The 15,407-nt window shown below is 36.8% G+C and overlaps 1 protein-coding gene across 2 annotated transcripts in view; it reads right to left on the reverse strand.

Annotated features, from left to right (window-relative positions):
• The window catches only part of LOC113418111 (protein SSUH2 homolog), a 49,776-nt gene that overhangs the window by 21,351 nt on the left and 13,018 nt on the right, over window positions 1-15,407 (reverse strand). For both annotated transcript variants that reach the window (XM_026676815.2, XM_026676825.2), the window contains 5 exons: window positions 14,325-14,454; window positions 13,927-13,987; window positions 3,964-4,088; window positions 3,016-3,078; window positions 1,148-1,239 (listed from right to left, as the gene is read on the reverse strand). In XM_026676815.2, coding sequence (XP_026532600.1) covers window positions 1,148-1,239; window positions 3,016-3,078; window positions 3,964-4,088; window positions 13,927-13,987; window positions 14,325-14,454 — 471 coding nt within the window. The remainder of the gene's footprint in view (window positions 1-1,147; window positions 1,240-3,015; window positions 3,079-3,963; window positions 4,089-13,926; window positions 13,988-14,324; window positions 14,455-15,407) is intronic.

Below are 15,407 nucleotides of genomic sequence, written 5' to 3' on the forward strand. Positions count from 1 at the left end.
ACGTCAGAAGCATCTTACCTGGGCTAAAGAAAAACAGAAGTGGTCTGTTGCTCAGTGGTCCAAAGTCCTCTTTTCTGATGAGAGTAACTTTTGCATCTCATTTGGAAACCAAGGACCCAGAGTCTAGAGGAAGAATGGAGAGGCATACACTGCCAAATGCTTGAAGTCCAGTGTGAAGTTTCCACAGTCTGTGTTTATTTGGGGAGCCATGTCATCTGCTGGTGTTGGTCCACTGTGCTTCATTAAGTCCAGGGTTGACACAGCCATCTACCAGGAGATTTTAGAGCACTTCATGCTTCCTTCCGCAGATGAGCTATATGGAGATGCTGACTTCATTTTCCAGCAGGACTTGGCACCTGCCCACACTGCCAAAAGCACCAAAACCATGACCATGGGATTACTGTGCTTGATTGGCCAGCACACTCACCTGACCTGAACCCCATAGAGAATCTATGGGGCATTGCCAAGAGAAAGATGAGAGACATGAGATCGAACAATGCAGAAGAGCTGAAGGCCGCTATTGAAGCATCCTGGTCATCCATAACACCTCAGAAGTACCACAAGCTGATAGCTTCCATGCCACACCGCACTGAAGCAGTAATTGCTGCAAAAGGGGCCCAAATCAGGTATTGAGTGCATATGCATGCTTATACTTTTCAGAGGTCCGATATTGTTCTATGTACAATCCTTGTTTTATTGATTGCATGTAATATTCTAATTTTCTGAGATTGTGGATTTGGGGTTTTCATGAGCTGTAAGCCATAATCATCACAATTATGACAAATCATGGCTTGAACTATCTTGCTTTGCATGTAATGAGTCTTTCTCATATATTAGTTTCACCATTTAAGTTGCATTACTGAAATAAATGAACTTTTGCACGATATTCTAATTTTTTGAGTTTCACCTGTGGATTTTGCCTGCTTTTCTTTCCTTCTCCTTTTTCTTTTTGTCTTTTCTTCCTTTTCTTCAATTGATTTTACTTAGCATTTCTTTCTATAGTTATTCATTTTGTATAATATTGCTAACACTGAAAGGCAATAGTATGATGGAGTCATGTATATGAACATATGTATAAAAAGAGGGCAGTCACCATTGTTATTATCATTGTTATTATTCATCATTATAATTTTCTTAAAGTCCTTACCTTTTGCGACCGGTACCTGAGCACACCTGACACCGTTTCTGATATTTTAAATGTTTGGTTTTCTTGGCTCCATTACATACGACACACCTCATCTATGAGAACACAAAATAGCTAAGATAACATTAGGATGAAAAAAAAAAACCTTGGAATAACAACATAGTTAAGACATGCTTTTATTTGATTTGGGCTGAAATTCTTTTAGCTCAGCCTCTAATTCTTTTCAGGCAAAAATATTCAGAATGATACTTCTAGTTTTGAGCTAGGTCTATTTTTTCCTTATGTGGTGTTTTACTATGTGAAACATTGTATAAAGAAATGAAATTAATTTGAGTTCACAGAAAACAGAATGGTTACCTGGAATTTTAGGCTTCATTATTAGCATTAAAAAGGTGATATTTTTTTTTAACATGGCAATCTGGGCCTCTTTTCTAACTTTAGGAAAGCACATTTTTCTTCTAAGCCAAGACAATTTCTTTTGGTATATGAGAACTTGCTTTTTCAGCAATTAAACAATAGAAAACATATTCTGAAAGTCCTTAAATGTACTTGCAAGACTAAAAGATACAAACCCAGCTGCTAAAGACAATAATGTAATCCATACATTTGCCACTCATGGAATGCTATCTAATATCAATGTTTCCTATTGTTCAATTCTCACATGTAATCAATTTGTTTGATCACTTCAGTGATGGGGTTCAAACATTTTTACTATTGGTTCTGTGGGTGTGGCTTGGTGTGGCTTGGTGGGTGTGGTGTGGCTTGGTGGTGTGGCAAGAGAAGGATACTGCAAAATCTCCATTCCCGCCCCACTCCAGGGGAAGGATACTGTAAAATCCCCATTTTCTCCCCACCCCACTAACCTGCTTTCCAGTTCCGTTCTTCTGTGCAGGGCAACAAAAGAACACCCAGCCAATCAGCTGGGACTTGGAGGCAGAGAATAGATGGGGGCAGGGCCAGTCAGAGGTGATATTTGCCAGTTCTCCGAACTACTCAGAATGTCCACTACCGGTTCTCCAGAACTGGTCAGAACCTACTGAATACCACCTCTGGATCACTTGCTTTCTGACATATCACATGTACCAAATGGATGTATCATTTGTTTCTGTATTCTATAGAAAAATCTGACCTACCTTAATAAATACTTTTCACTTTGCTTTGATATACTTGAGATTCATGCCATTTGGGTGTATGTATGTATGTATGTATGTATGTATGTATGTATGTATGTATGCATGCATATGTGTGTGTGTGTGTGTGTGTGTGTGTGTGGTATTCAGCTTTGTTCGGGTATTTTCCCACATCATTATAGTTGTGCTTTTAAAGTTGTAGCAATGTTTCGGCAGAATCTCATCTGCCATCATCAGGCTTGTATATTGAGTTCATCTGTGTACACAAGCCTGATGATGGCAGATGAGATTCTGCCAAAACGTTGCTACAACTTTAAAAGCATAACTATAATGATGTAGGAAAATACCCGAACAAAGCTGAATACCATACATATCAATACCCGTGAAAACTTAAGAAAACAAATACACACACACACACACACACACATACACAAACTTGGCATGTTTGGGTCTTTTCCCGTGTAAGATTGTAAAGACCCGAACACGCCAAGACCTGCATACCTGTACGTGTGAAAATCTACGAATATATATATATATATGTGTGTGTGTGTGTGTGTGTGTGTGTTGCACACACACACACACACATCAAACTCAGGAGTCTGAGTTTTAATAGCTACACATGAACTTTCCTATTTTAAATAGTATTAAGTTGCTCAGCAATGCTGTTGAGCAATAAGCATGCGTAATAATATTTTTTAGCATCAAAGAATATAAAATAATAAATACACTATCAATACTCACCCTGCCTCCACCATGGCATCCACTACATTTGTATCGGCCCCGGCCATGGCATTTATGACATTCCTGAAATAGAAATGAAATCAGTCTAAAAAATAGACTATCATGTATGGTGATTCCTGAATTAAGCTGGGCTGACAAGGACAGTTATTCTTACCTAATTCAAGTGTTAGCATGCATCTGTTGTATTATAAATTAAAAAGGCTTTCATGCTACATAAGACTAGCAGGGTTTCTGATAATACAGCAAAAAAAAAATGGGCTAAGGAGCCATATTTTATTGACTCTTTAAAATTAGGGAAGTGCATTGGAAATTTTATTTTTCTCCTTAATAGCAGATTCTATTCATGCTTTGAAATCAATGTTAAATGAGAAGGCCAGTCATGATCAGTCCCCCTTCAGGCCTTCATTCAGGCAGAGCAACACAATACTCCACCAGACCCTTCATTTCATCAAGGGGGAACAACACACCTCCACAAGATGAAATGCATCACTAAGGCAATTCGCACCATATCATCATTGCATTGCATTTTATTATTTTATTTTATTTATTATTTATTATATTTGCTTGCTGCCCATTTTGCTTCAAAGTGACTCATATTCAACATTATGATGGTTTGCTGCAGAGATAGACAGATGTTTAAACTAGATTTGGCCTTTTTATTCACCTGTCAAGTCTTTCCCAATTTTCAAATATGGTAACTAGTAATCTAGTCCATACCTTCTCTATGTTTTTAAAGGACATTATATGAAACCCTCAACTGATCAAATCCATGAAAGATCTGGAAATAAAATCCCATGAGAAATGATTAAAGGATCGGATATTGATCCAGTAATATACAGAGAAGACTAATAAAGAGAAATACATTGGTCTTCAAATATAGGATGAGCTGTTAAATAGAACAGGCTTATTATTTATTGTTTTGCTTGTTGTTTATTTTGATAAAATTACCTTGAGTAAAGAAGAATGGGGAACACGAAACTTTTTTGTGTCTTCCTGAAACATTTGTGGTACTTGGACTTTAATGTCCCAAGGTCGAGGAGATACACCATTTTGTGGACCATCCACTGAAGCATCTGATAAGATAAAACAAATAGATGCCACAATTCAACATAAGATTTAGCACTTTTAAATCCTTTGTGATCAATGAAACTAATATTTTAAAAGTGCATCTTTGATTCTCATCAGACATTCCTATCAATTTTTATATCTATTGTGGCTGATCCATAGCACTGAATTTATATTTTACTACATTATTACATCATTTTATTGTCTTGAGAGTATATAGATTTGGGATTGCAACAAAATCTTAGAATCTATTCAGTAAGCTTGCATCATTATATCCTGGATGTGGGACTAGGAGGGAGCCATCTTGCTGTAGCAGTTAAGGCATCGGGCTAGAAATTGGGAGGCTGTGAGTTCTAGTCCTGCTTTGGGCATCAAACCAGCTGGTAACCTGGGCCAGTCACTTTCTCTCAGCCCTACAAAGAAGGCGTTTCTGAAGTCTTGGAAGAAAATTACAGGGATTTGTTCAGTCAGTCACCAGCAGTCAACACTGACTTGAAAACAACACACACACAAAACGGGACTATTAAGCTCAAAGACTGAATGTTTATTTATTGTTGATGATGGACAGAAAAGCTTACTTCGAATTTTCCTGTCTTTGAGCACAACACATGTTGACTAGGTAGGAAAGGGAGAAAGTTCATTTGTTGCTCTGTCTCGGGCAGCAAAATGATTTGTGCCAGCTGTCATTTACCAGTATATTGCTTTTCTCCTTCTCCCACTTCCAAGCCACTTGCCAGCCTCTTGCCATCAGCCACAGAAGAGATGAAGTAAATGAGAAATAAAGGCAGAAACAAAAAGTTGGACAAATCCCCTCATTTCTGTGCTGTGTTGCTGTATATCAGCAACATAGCACAGAAATGAAGGAATTTGTCCATCTGAGAGACAGAACAAGATTTCAGGTAACAGGTAGGACCAGAGATTGGTTGGAGATGGAAAACCTGTCTCTGCTGAATATATGTTACAAAGAATTCATCACAAGTTCCAACTGGAGTCAAAGATGACAAGTTAAGGCTTATTGCGTGATGTCAACTACAACCATTAAAAATATTTCACAAATAGTTTATTCCCACTTTGTTTAGAATCAAGGGAACCAGTCCAATTTTATACCATTCTTTACATCAAATATTGACAGGCTTTCTTGAAAATCTTTTTTAAAAAATGGGAAGATAAATTATAATTTGAATTTGATGAATCAGCTTGAAAGCCTTCATGGCATAAAATTCTCTCCACATCCATTTTAATGAGTCATCTGGAATTGGCTGTAGAAATAATTCATAGATGGCATTGTACTGTACAAAATTACATTTTATTGATCAGGACTTTTCTTGGTGTATAGCAGAAGTTACAGGCAAACTTATACATATCACAGTCTCTCCTATCCCTTTTAGATATTCATTTGGGTTAAAGGTTTTAAGGAAATTAGGCAAAATATATAACAAATTGTAGTAATTAATCTTCCTACTGGTATGATTTCCATATTTTCCCAAACTTACAAATCGGTGAAACAGAAGAAACTGAATAAATATTTCTTCTGTTAGCTCCTGAGTCTATCATTGGAAAATACTGCAATATTTTCTTTAGATCAATGGCATTTTACAGTGGGAAATTGTATTTGACTGCAAAAATGGGGAAAACACAGCAATAAAGAGACTTGAAGAACTCCTTTTATTTTTATGGATTTATATCCCACTTTTATTACTTTTATAAATAACTGCAGATGACAAACATATCCAACACATCTTCCTCCTCCTATTTTCCCCACAACAAGCCTGTGAGGTGAGTTCGGCGCAGAAATAATGACACCCTGTCATTTTTAATGGCTAAAGAGGGACAGGAACTCACAGACTCCTGGGTTTTAGCCTCTAGGCCAAACTGACTCTTTCCTATGAATGGTTTTATTTAGTTTTTCCACTCTGTTTTTACCTATTTTATTAGACCTTCTAAAATATTATGATAACTATGTAATCTAATTTTTAAATCTAATTTTTTCATGCATAGAACTACTGGAGAACTTTAATGTCTTTGATTTCTTCATACTATTACATCCATAAATGCATAACTATAGAAATTTGATTTATAAATTGTAAGACACACCCGCTCCTAGAAGAATGAAATGCTTTGGGAAATATTAAAAAGGCAGGATAAAATATTTCCCCAAAGGAAAAATTTAAAAAAATCTTAAGGGAGGCAGAAACCAGCCCCAGTTTCCCTGCCCCAAGCAGAAACTGAGGAAATTTTTAGAAATGCAGATTTGGTAATCCATTCAGAAAGACTGGACATCAAGATGAATGTCAACCCTGAAGCTGACCAAACTTTACAAAAATAAGAGGAGCAGAGAATGAAATTTTGTCTGCAGATGATAATTGAAAATCAGAAGAAAATGGCCTTGATTAGAATCATTTTCTGCTTCTTTCTCTTTCTATTGGGGGAGGCAAAACAAGCCCTATTGACTGGCAGGTCTTACAATTGCTGCCTTTTAGGGATTGTTCCCTTCTGCCTGGCCTCATTCTTTTTCTTGGCTTTCCTGAATGTTTGAAGACATGGATGATCCTTTATTTTTTCTGTTGTTCTCTAGAAATTGAAATATCTGAAAAGGTTAAATGTTGGCAACTGGATCAAAGTTTGTTAATCTGAGATGTTTCATTATTCATCCAAATAACTTCATCAGTCAATTTAAAAAAAAAATAGTTAGGCAGAGAGTCAGAGAGTTTGTTGGGCTATACTAACTCTTGCCACACCAGCTGCAGGAGTTTTTCCCCAAAATGGATTGCAATATGTAAATCAAGACTCAACCATCCAGGCCAAAAACTCTATCTAAAAAGATTGAAACTTGATAGCAAGGAAAACCTGATACCTTAGCTTCACAGAAGTAAAGTAGAATTCATGAAACCTTGTAGCTTCATTCCAAAATGTCTAGGATGCTATTTAAAGGTTTGCGGGGGTGGAAATAGAAAAAATGTAAGTAAAGCTTTATAGAATTGTGGGGGTGGGAGGGAAATGGGAAAGCAAGAACAATATGCACCATTTGCCAGAGCAGAAGCTCACTGGGAGATGAAAGAGGTGAACAGATTAACAAGCTTCTAAAGAGGTTAATAAACCATTGTTGGATCAATCATAGGATAATAATTTTAAAAAGCACCTGCTTGCCAGGGAGTACATAGAGCTCCAGCAATGTCTAAAGTGAATGTTCTGCATTTTACAATTTGCCCGAACATGAGAAAATCTGGTCTGCAAAGAGACTATTTTATTTTGCAATGGTGAACACAAGATCTCTAAACTCTGTTAGAAAAGTTTATAGCATAATTTTATTGAGATATTCCTTAAAAATCATAAAATGTAAGCATAGTATAATTTCACCTTTCATATTCTTCATAATTTATCAAAGTTAATTTTATGTAAAATCTGTAAGATGAATGGATTATAGACATGCTTACTTATAGGGGGGTTACTACTGTGTTGTATTTGATGGATTTTTCACTGGAGTCAGGATTCATGTATTATATTCAAGGTGTGCAGAAGTTTTTCAAGTTTTGTTCCCAGTATGTTTTTTTTTTTTTTTTTTTTTGCCTTTTACTTCAGTGGTGGGATTAAAAATTTTTTACTACTGGTTCTGTAGGTGTGGCTTGGTGGGCATGGCATTGCTTGGTGGGCATGGCAGGGGAAGGTTACTGCAAAAGCCCATTCCCTCCCCACTCCACTAACCTGCTTCCCAGATCCGTTGTCCTGTGCAGGGCAACAAAAGAAGACTCAGCCATTCAGCTGGGACTTGGGAGGGAGCGAATAGATGGGGGCAGGGCCAGTCAGAAGTGGTATTTGCCAGTTCTTCGAACTACTCAAAATTTATGCTACCGGTTCTCCAAGTTACTCAAAATTTCCACTACTGGTTCTCCAGAACTGGTCAGAACCTGCTGAATACCACCTCTGTTTTACTTGGGTTGTTGTTTTTTTATGGGGGAGGAGAATATCATTAAGTAAGATCATTCTTTCTAAGACTTCCCAATTTTTTTACTATTTCAGATATTGCAAGAATTTCTCATCCTGGAGGAAAGTTTATTTTTTCTCTCTGTTACAATGGCCATCCCACGTATGAAAACATATCACAAAGCCATCAGGGAAGTTTAAAACCTTTGTAATGCATAATTTTATTTGTTTGTTTGTTTGTTTGTTTGATTGATTGATTCATTAATTGATTTCCTGCCCATCTCACCTTGAAGTAACTCTAGTGTTTAGATCACAATCCACTCCTTGGAAACCATCTATTTTCACCATAGGTTACCCCAATTTCTTTAGCAGGAGGCTTTTACTCTTCTGAAGAAACTATCCCATTTGACCTTAACAAAATTATTAATTCAAGCAAATCTGTATCTCAGACTTTCAGAATTCTTTTGTATTATGCCAAGAGCAAATTGATGGAAAGGCTCTGTTTTTCCTCCCCTAAAGTAGCTAAGAACTTTTTGTTGTTGTTGTTGACTCAAGGTGCAAAGTGTCCAAGGACAATTCTTAGCATCTGAAGGAACACAAAAGTGCTGCCACTTTACAAATAACTTTGCCTTTGCTAGGGATTTTCAAACAGAGGAGGATGGTTATTGGTCAGAAAAGCTCTAGTGGACCCTACATTTGTAGGGAACTGGAGTAAATGACCTCTAGGATTGCTTCCAGGTCTATGTTTCTATAATATGCAGAAACAAATTGTTTATACTGTGTTAAATATTAATTTTAAACAATTTATTATGTTTAATATTTAGATGCATTTTTTTAATTTGGCTGGCTCTTCTGCTATCTAAACAACTCCCTGCCTTCTGATTGGAGTTGTGTGGTATATATGTGAACAAGATACATACATACATTCATTTATATAATCTTTCATCTGAGAACTCAAGGCAGAGGGCGTGAAGCTCTTGTCTTATTTTATTTGCACCAACCACAACTATATGAGAAAGTGAGTTAAGAAAAGGTGACCAACCAAAAGTCATACAATGGCCAAGAAGAACTTGAAATTCAATTGTCCTTGTACTCAAAACAGGCCATTTTAACTACTAAAACTGCCAATATCTCCTTTTTTTACGGTATAGAGCTGCTGTAACTTTGGCTTTGTCTAGTGCTTTTCTGGTTTGAATAAAAAAAATTAAAAAGTGATTGCTACTATAGGCACAGGGGAAATGTAATGGAGCATTAACCTTGATTGATTAAAATTCTAAGATAAAAATGTTCCCTCATCTCTCTGCAAAGTGTATTGTTCAAGGAAGACATACTGCTCTCTGACTTGCCTAGCCAAGTGAAAAGAGTTAGTTGTGACTAATATCTAATCTAAGCCTGTCAAAGTGATGGCCCATGGGCCGGATGTGTCACATGCAGGCCACGCACACCCTGGCTCCACAAAGGCAAAAAACATCATGATACATCATGTGACGCAATTGAGTTTGACACCCATGATTTCTAATCTAACCACCACTTCATTTTTCAACACACAGTGAAGACTTCAGAGAAACAGCCCCTCTAGATGTAATTAAAGAGCACTGCCAGTTTCAAAAGTGTTCAAATATTCAATTGATCTTTATATCAGGAGTCCTGTTTCCCAATCTTCCATTACAAAATTATACAATGAGGTCAATATGCACCTATATCTCATTGTTTTTCCTATTTTAAACATGCATTTCACTGAACTCAATTCTCAGAATAACTCTTGTGCAAGTAAAGAATAGTACTTGCATACCCGTTAGATTTACTGTATACTACATGGATTGTCTACATAACCAAATGCCTTGTAGTCAATAGAATTTTTTTTTATTGGCCAAGTGTGATTGGACACACAAGGAATTTGTCTTGGTGCAAAATGCTCTCTGTATACATAAAAGAAAAGATACAAAGATAAATTGTCCTATATTATTTTTCTCACTTCATTTTCTACCTTATAGTAGCTATCTGAAGATGTATCCTTTTACCATTTCTTAAATTTGCCTGTTCATTTGCGTTTTCTTCTCCACATAAGGTTTAACTTTTCTTGTAAGATCTTAAGCTACACTTTACTTGTGTGTGAAAATGGTTTAATAATGTTAGCATTTTCTTCTATTTCCTTTATTTGCTATGGGTATACATTCCAAATCTTTTTAATCACTAGAGAACATATTTTGTTGACAAATCACTATTGGAAGCAGTTGCTGTCCATTTCTTTTCCTGCAGCTTTAAACAATTAAACAGATATTTCACTTGTTCATGGTGTTTTATTATAGTGGAGTCATTTCCTGAATATATTTTCTCTCTACTGTCTTATATATATATATCTATATAAAGATTCATAATAGTTTTCTCTTTGAACTTCTGTTAAGGTGTGTTTATTATTACTCTTTAGTAGTCTTAGATTAAATGTGAATTTTCCTTTGATTTCATCTGTTTGTTGACAATCGTAACTAAGATATTGTTCCTTGTCTTTTGTTATGGGATGTTGTAACTATACACTCCATTCACTCACAAGCCACAGTCATCCCCATCTTCAAAAAAGGAGACCCAAGCCTAGTTGAAAATTACAGGCCAATTTCCTTATGCTGTGTCACCTGTAAAGTCATGGAATCAATTATTAACCAATCCATCATCCTCCACTTAGAGACAAACAACCTACTCTCCAATAAACAATTTGGTTTCAGAAAAAAACTATCCTGTAATCTGCAACTCTTACACTGCAAAAACATATGGACGACACAACTCGACCAGGGCAAAGCAATAGACGCAATCTACATAGACTTCTGTAAAGCCTTTGATTCAGTGGTACACGACAAACTACTCCTAAAAATAAAATCCTATGGTATCTCTGGACAACTGAATAACTGGATAGAAGCATTCCTGTCAAACAGACAACAAATGGTCAAAATTGGGAGCGTCCTATCAAATCCAGTACCTGTCAATAGTGGTGTCCCCCAGGGCAGTGTTCTAGGACCAACTCTCTTCATACTCTACATAAACGACCTCTGTGATCATATTAAGAGCAATTGCGTTCTCTTCGCTGATGATGTAAAGCTGTTCAATACCACAGACAATACTGCTACCCTACAAAAAGATCTTGACTATGTATCTGAATGGTCAAACAAATGGCAACTTCAAATCTCAACAAATAAATGCTCTGTCTACATATTGGCAAAAAAAATCAGAAAATAAAATACAAGCTGAATAGTCAAGATCTTGTTGATGACCCAAGCTCTGTAAAGGACCTTGGAATACTCACCTCTAATGATCTAAGTGCTAGAGACCACTGCAACTACATAGCCAAAAAGGCATTAAGAGTTGTTAACCTAATCCTACGTAGTTTTTTCTCTGGTAATATCACACTACTAACCAGAGCATACAAAACATTTGCTAGACCAATACTCGAATACAGTTCATCAGTCTGGAACCCTCATTACGTATCTGATATTAGCACAATTGAGAAAGTCCAGAAATATTTCACAAGAAGAGTTCTCCACTCTTCTACTCATTGTAGAATACCTTATGCCACCAGACTTGAAATTCTAAAACTAGAAAACCTTGAATTACGCCGTCTTCGGTCTGACTTAAGCATGGTATATAAAATCATACATTGCAATGTCCTACCTGTCAATGAATACTTCAGCTTCAACCATAACAACACAAGAGCACACAATAGATACAAACTCAAAGTAAACCGCACCAAACTTGATTGCAGGAAATACGACTTCAGCAATAGAGTGGTCAATGTCTGGAATACTCTACCCGACTCTGTAGTCTCTTCCCCAAACCCCAAAAACTTTAACCTTAGACTGTCTACTATTGACCTCACCCCTTTCCTAAGAGGTCTGTAGGGGGCGTGCATAAGCGCACCATCGTGCCTACCGTCCCTGTCCTATTGTTTCTCTTATTCTTTTATTTTTCTTATATGTACCCATTTCATGTATTCACAACTATGTATACACTTATACTTATTATCTTGTAAACAATTGGCAAATCAAATAAATAAATAAATAAATAAATACATTATTATTGTTGCACAAAGCTTTTGCCCTTTGTCTTGATCTATCTTGATCATTTGTTCTGAATCTTGATCTCTTTGAAATAAAAAGGACCATTTTTTTCAATGCTTTTTTCAATAAATCTATTATCTCATTCTCTTGTGCATAAATTAATTTAGTCCTTACACTGTACAAATAGTCTAGTTCTCCAGGAATTAGAAGATAACATCTCTCCTGGGAGGTTTTCATCAACTGGCCCCCAAATTCAACTAAATAGTGCAGCTAAACAATTTCTGAGAATCTCCTTAGACATTTAGAGCCAAACATTTTTTTCTCAATAAAATTGAAGAGGTTTGCCCATGTCTTCTTTTGGGCTTGTTTTTGAAATTTCATCTTCTAGAAGGATTTGTTTGCTTGTTTGTTTATTATCAAATTTAGAGACTATCAATCTTGCTCACAGACTGATTCCCCTCATGCCTTCAGAATCTTACCTGTCCTTACTTCCATTGTGAATTACCCTTCCACTTTTCATCTGACCAGGTAGGATGATCCTATCAAAAGTTTATGTTCTCACTATTGTATCTCTTTGAATCATTGAAACCATTGGGAAAGGTCTATTAAAATAATAATTTTTTTTTTTTTTTAGAATATCTCTCATGGGTTGAAATTTTCCCATCAGTATGCAGGAATGTAGAGAGGAGAGACAGATTTGTAGAAAAAAAGCCTTTCTATCTCAAGACTAGAGGTTTCTTAGAATGCTGTGTTAGAGTGCTGTGTTAGAATGGATGTGTCATGCTTCTGGACAATCAAAATATATTCTATACAATCTTATAATATTTTATGACAATGATTCACATCTATTATGTACACAGTAAATAACTTTGATTCAAAAAAATTTTTTTCAATTCTACTGAATGTTTCCCATTTGTTTGGTATTTATTAATGGAAAATTTAGAGATTTCTTTCTGTTTTACCAATACATTCTCCTAATTCCATGCCACTGAGAATTATCTCCTTGTATCATTGAATATTGTCTCTAAGATGTTCATGATAGGATTTTCAGGGTTTGTCTCAAACACCATATTTGGATAAATTTGATGTAAAATTCCAGACATATATGTGTTCTGTCTCACCTTTCCTCTTTCCGAAAATATGAAAGAGTACACACACACACAAACACAGGCAGGCAAGCTGGCTCGGACTTCACAGAGTTAATTCTTTGGAACTGATAATATTCTTGGCATTCCACCACATCCTGCCTGCCAAGTCCGAACTGATAGCAAATAAAGTTTTACTCACAGAAAATCACAAGGCACTCCACAAAGAAAATCTGAAGTAAGGTTAAACTTTGTCCCGTACAAAGTTTAAGGAGAAAACACACCCCCTGTGGGGTGTGGCTCAATGACTCAGCTCACTCTCTGACCCTCCCATGCCTCCTACATTGCTGCTCACGTTTCTCCCTGCGACGCTGCTTTGGGTCGAGCCAACATTCTTCCTCTTTACTCCCTGTCAGGGGCTGCTCCGACATGCCTTCCTCCTGATTAATCTAAGGCTGTTCCTCTCTGTTGTCTGATGGAACCTGAGGCATTACCAGGGAGGAAGGTCCTGGGGAGGAAGACATTGCCAGAGAGGAAGGTCCTGAGGAGGAAGGCATTCCCAGTTCTTCCTCCTCATCTTCCAGGTCCTCTTCCTCTGACAGCATAGGTTCGGGAATCGGGGCCACAACATATATGTATTTGGAAACTGTGAGTTCTGAGGTGATTTGTATGTTTAGATACAAATGATAGTTTACAAGTAAGTATGCACAGGTTAGATTTCATTACTTTTCTGCCAAAAACTCTTCATAAAAATTCAATTGGAATTAAATGGAACTCTTTAAACATTTACTTACTGGTGTAAGGTTCAAATGTCCATTCACATACTCTTGTTTCATTAAAGGTTTTCAGTCGATACTGGGGAGAAACACATCTTGTCATCAAATGTTAATTCTAGAATCCTTAATTTGAGAAAAAGAATTATTTTTTTTCATTTTGGATCTTTTGAGACCTTGTTTTAATTCACTCATGGATCACCCTATCTACCATCTTCAATGTGGTTTTGGGGGGGAAATGTTACTGAGGTCATTAAAGCATTTTGTTTACCCATATGGGGGCTTCAGGAGTTAAACTTCTGAACGAACACCACCTTTTTCTAGTTTCTGACACTTGCAAAAGTCTCACTTCTGCAAGGCTATTGATTTCCCTCACCTAGCTTTGTTCCCTCCCTGGTAATCTATCCCAAAATACTTACTCTGTAGAAGGTCTGTGGCTTCAATTCCTGTATGAGGAGTTCGCCTGCAGCTCTGTTGCCATAGCAACATTTGGAATTGACAAAACTGAGCAGTGCACTCCTGGCCATGTCATCTGTCATTCTAGGGAACCTGGGAATTAACAAGACAGCAAGCACACTTTCAATTCTAAAGCATGTATGCATCCAGTCTGTGGCATCTCCAGTGAAACAGACCAAATTGAAGCAGATGACATAAGCCTTGCAGCTCCGATGTCAGAGGACAAGGATCATCTATGAAAAACCACATTGGCTAGTGGTTTTGGCCATGTTTCATTAACAAATGCCATGCTTTTTTAAAAAAAAAAACTTTAGGAGTAACATGATTTTGACATGCTGGTTCAACATTAGCTGCCCTAATGAAGACTTCATTGTGAAAGCATGGCATCCCAGAATTTCTAATCCTGAGCATAGCCATTTGATTTCAATACAAGTAATCCACAACTTAGGACCACAATTGAGCCCAAAATTTATGTTACAAAGTGAGAGATTTGTTAAGTGAGTTTTGCCCCATTTTATCACTTTTCTTGCCACATTTATTAAGTGAATCCCTACAATTGTTAAATGAATAACACGGTGGTTAAGTGACTAGTTTCCCCTATTTGACTTTGCTTGTCAGAAGGTTGCAAAAGATGATCACAGGACCCTGGGACACCGTAATCGTCATAAATGTGAGTCAATTGCCAAGCAGCCACATTTTGATCATGTGACCATGGGGATGCTGCATCTATTGTAAGTGTGGAAAAAATGCTCATAAATCCCCTTTTTTCCAGTGCTCTTGTAACTTTGAACAGTCATTAAACAAACTGTTGCAAGTTGAGGATTACCTGTACATAAACTATAGATGGAAAGGACAAATGATTTTCAGTGTTCACTCTGGTGCCTGGATGGCATAGAGAGGAAACTTATGCTGAAATGAACTGTTATCAGCATTTGCTAGACTCCTATGAGGCCAAGACTTTTAACTTGGTCAAGCCTTCTATCATCTTGCTTGGAGATGACAGCTCATTGAATTTGCAGGTTTAATTTAGCTTTTGCTAGATTGAG

Source organism: Notechis scutatus, chromosome 2, assembly GCF_049901735.1.
Source record: "Notechis scutatus isolate UNSWTSFEM ecotype Mainland chromosome 2, rNotScu1.2, whole genome shotgun sequence".
Taxonomy (NCBI): Eukaryota; Metazoa; Chordata; class Lepidosauria; order Squamata; family Elapidae; genus Notechis; species Notechis scutatus.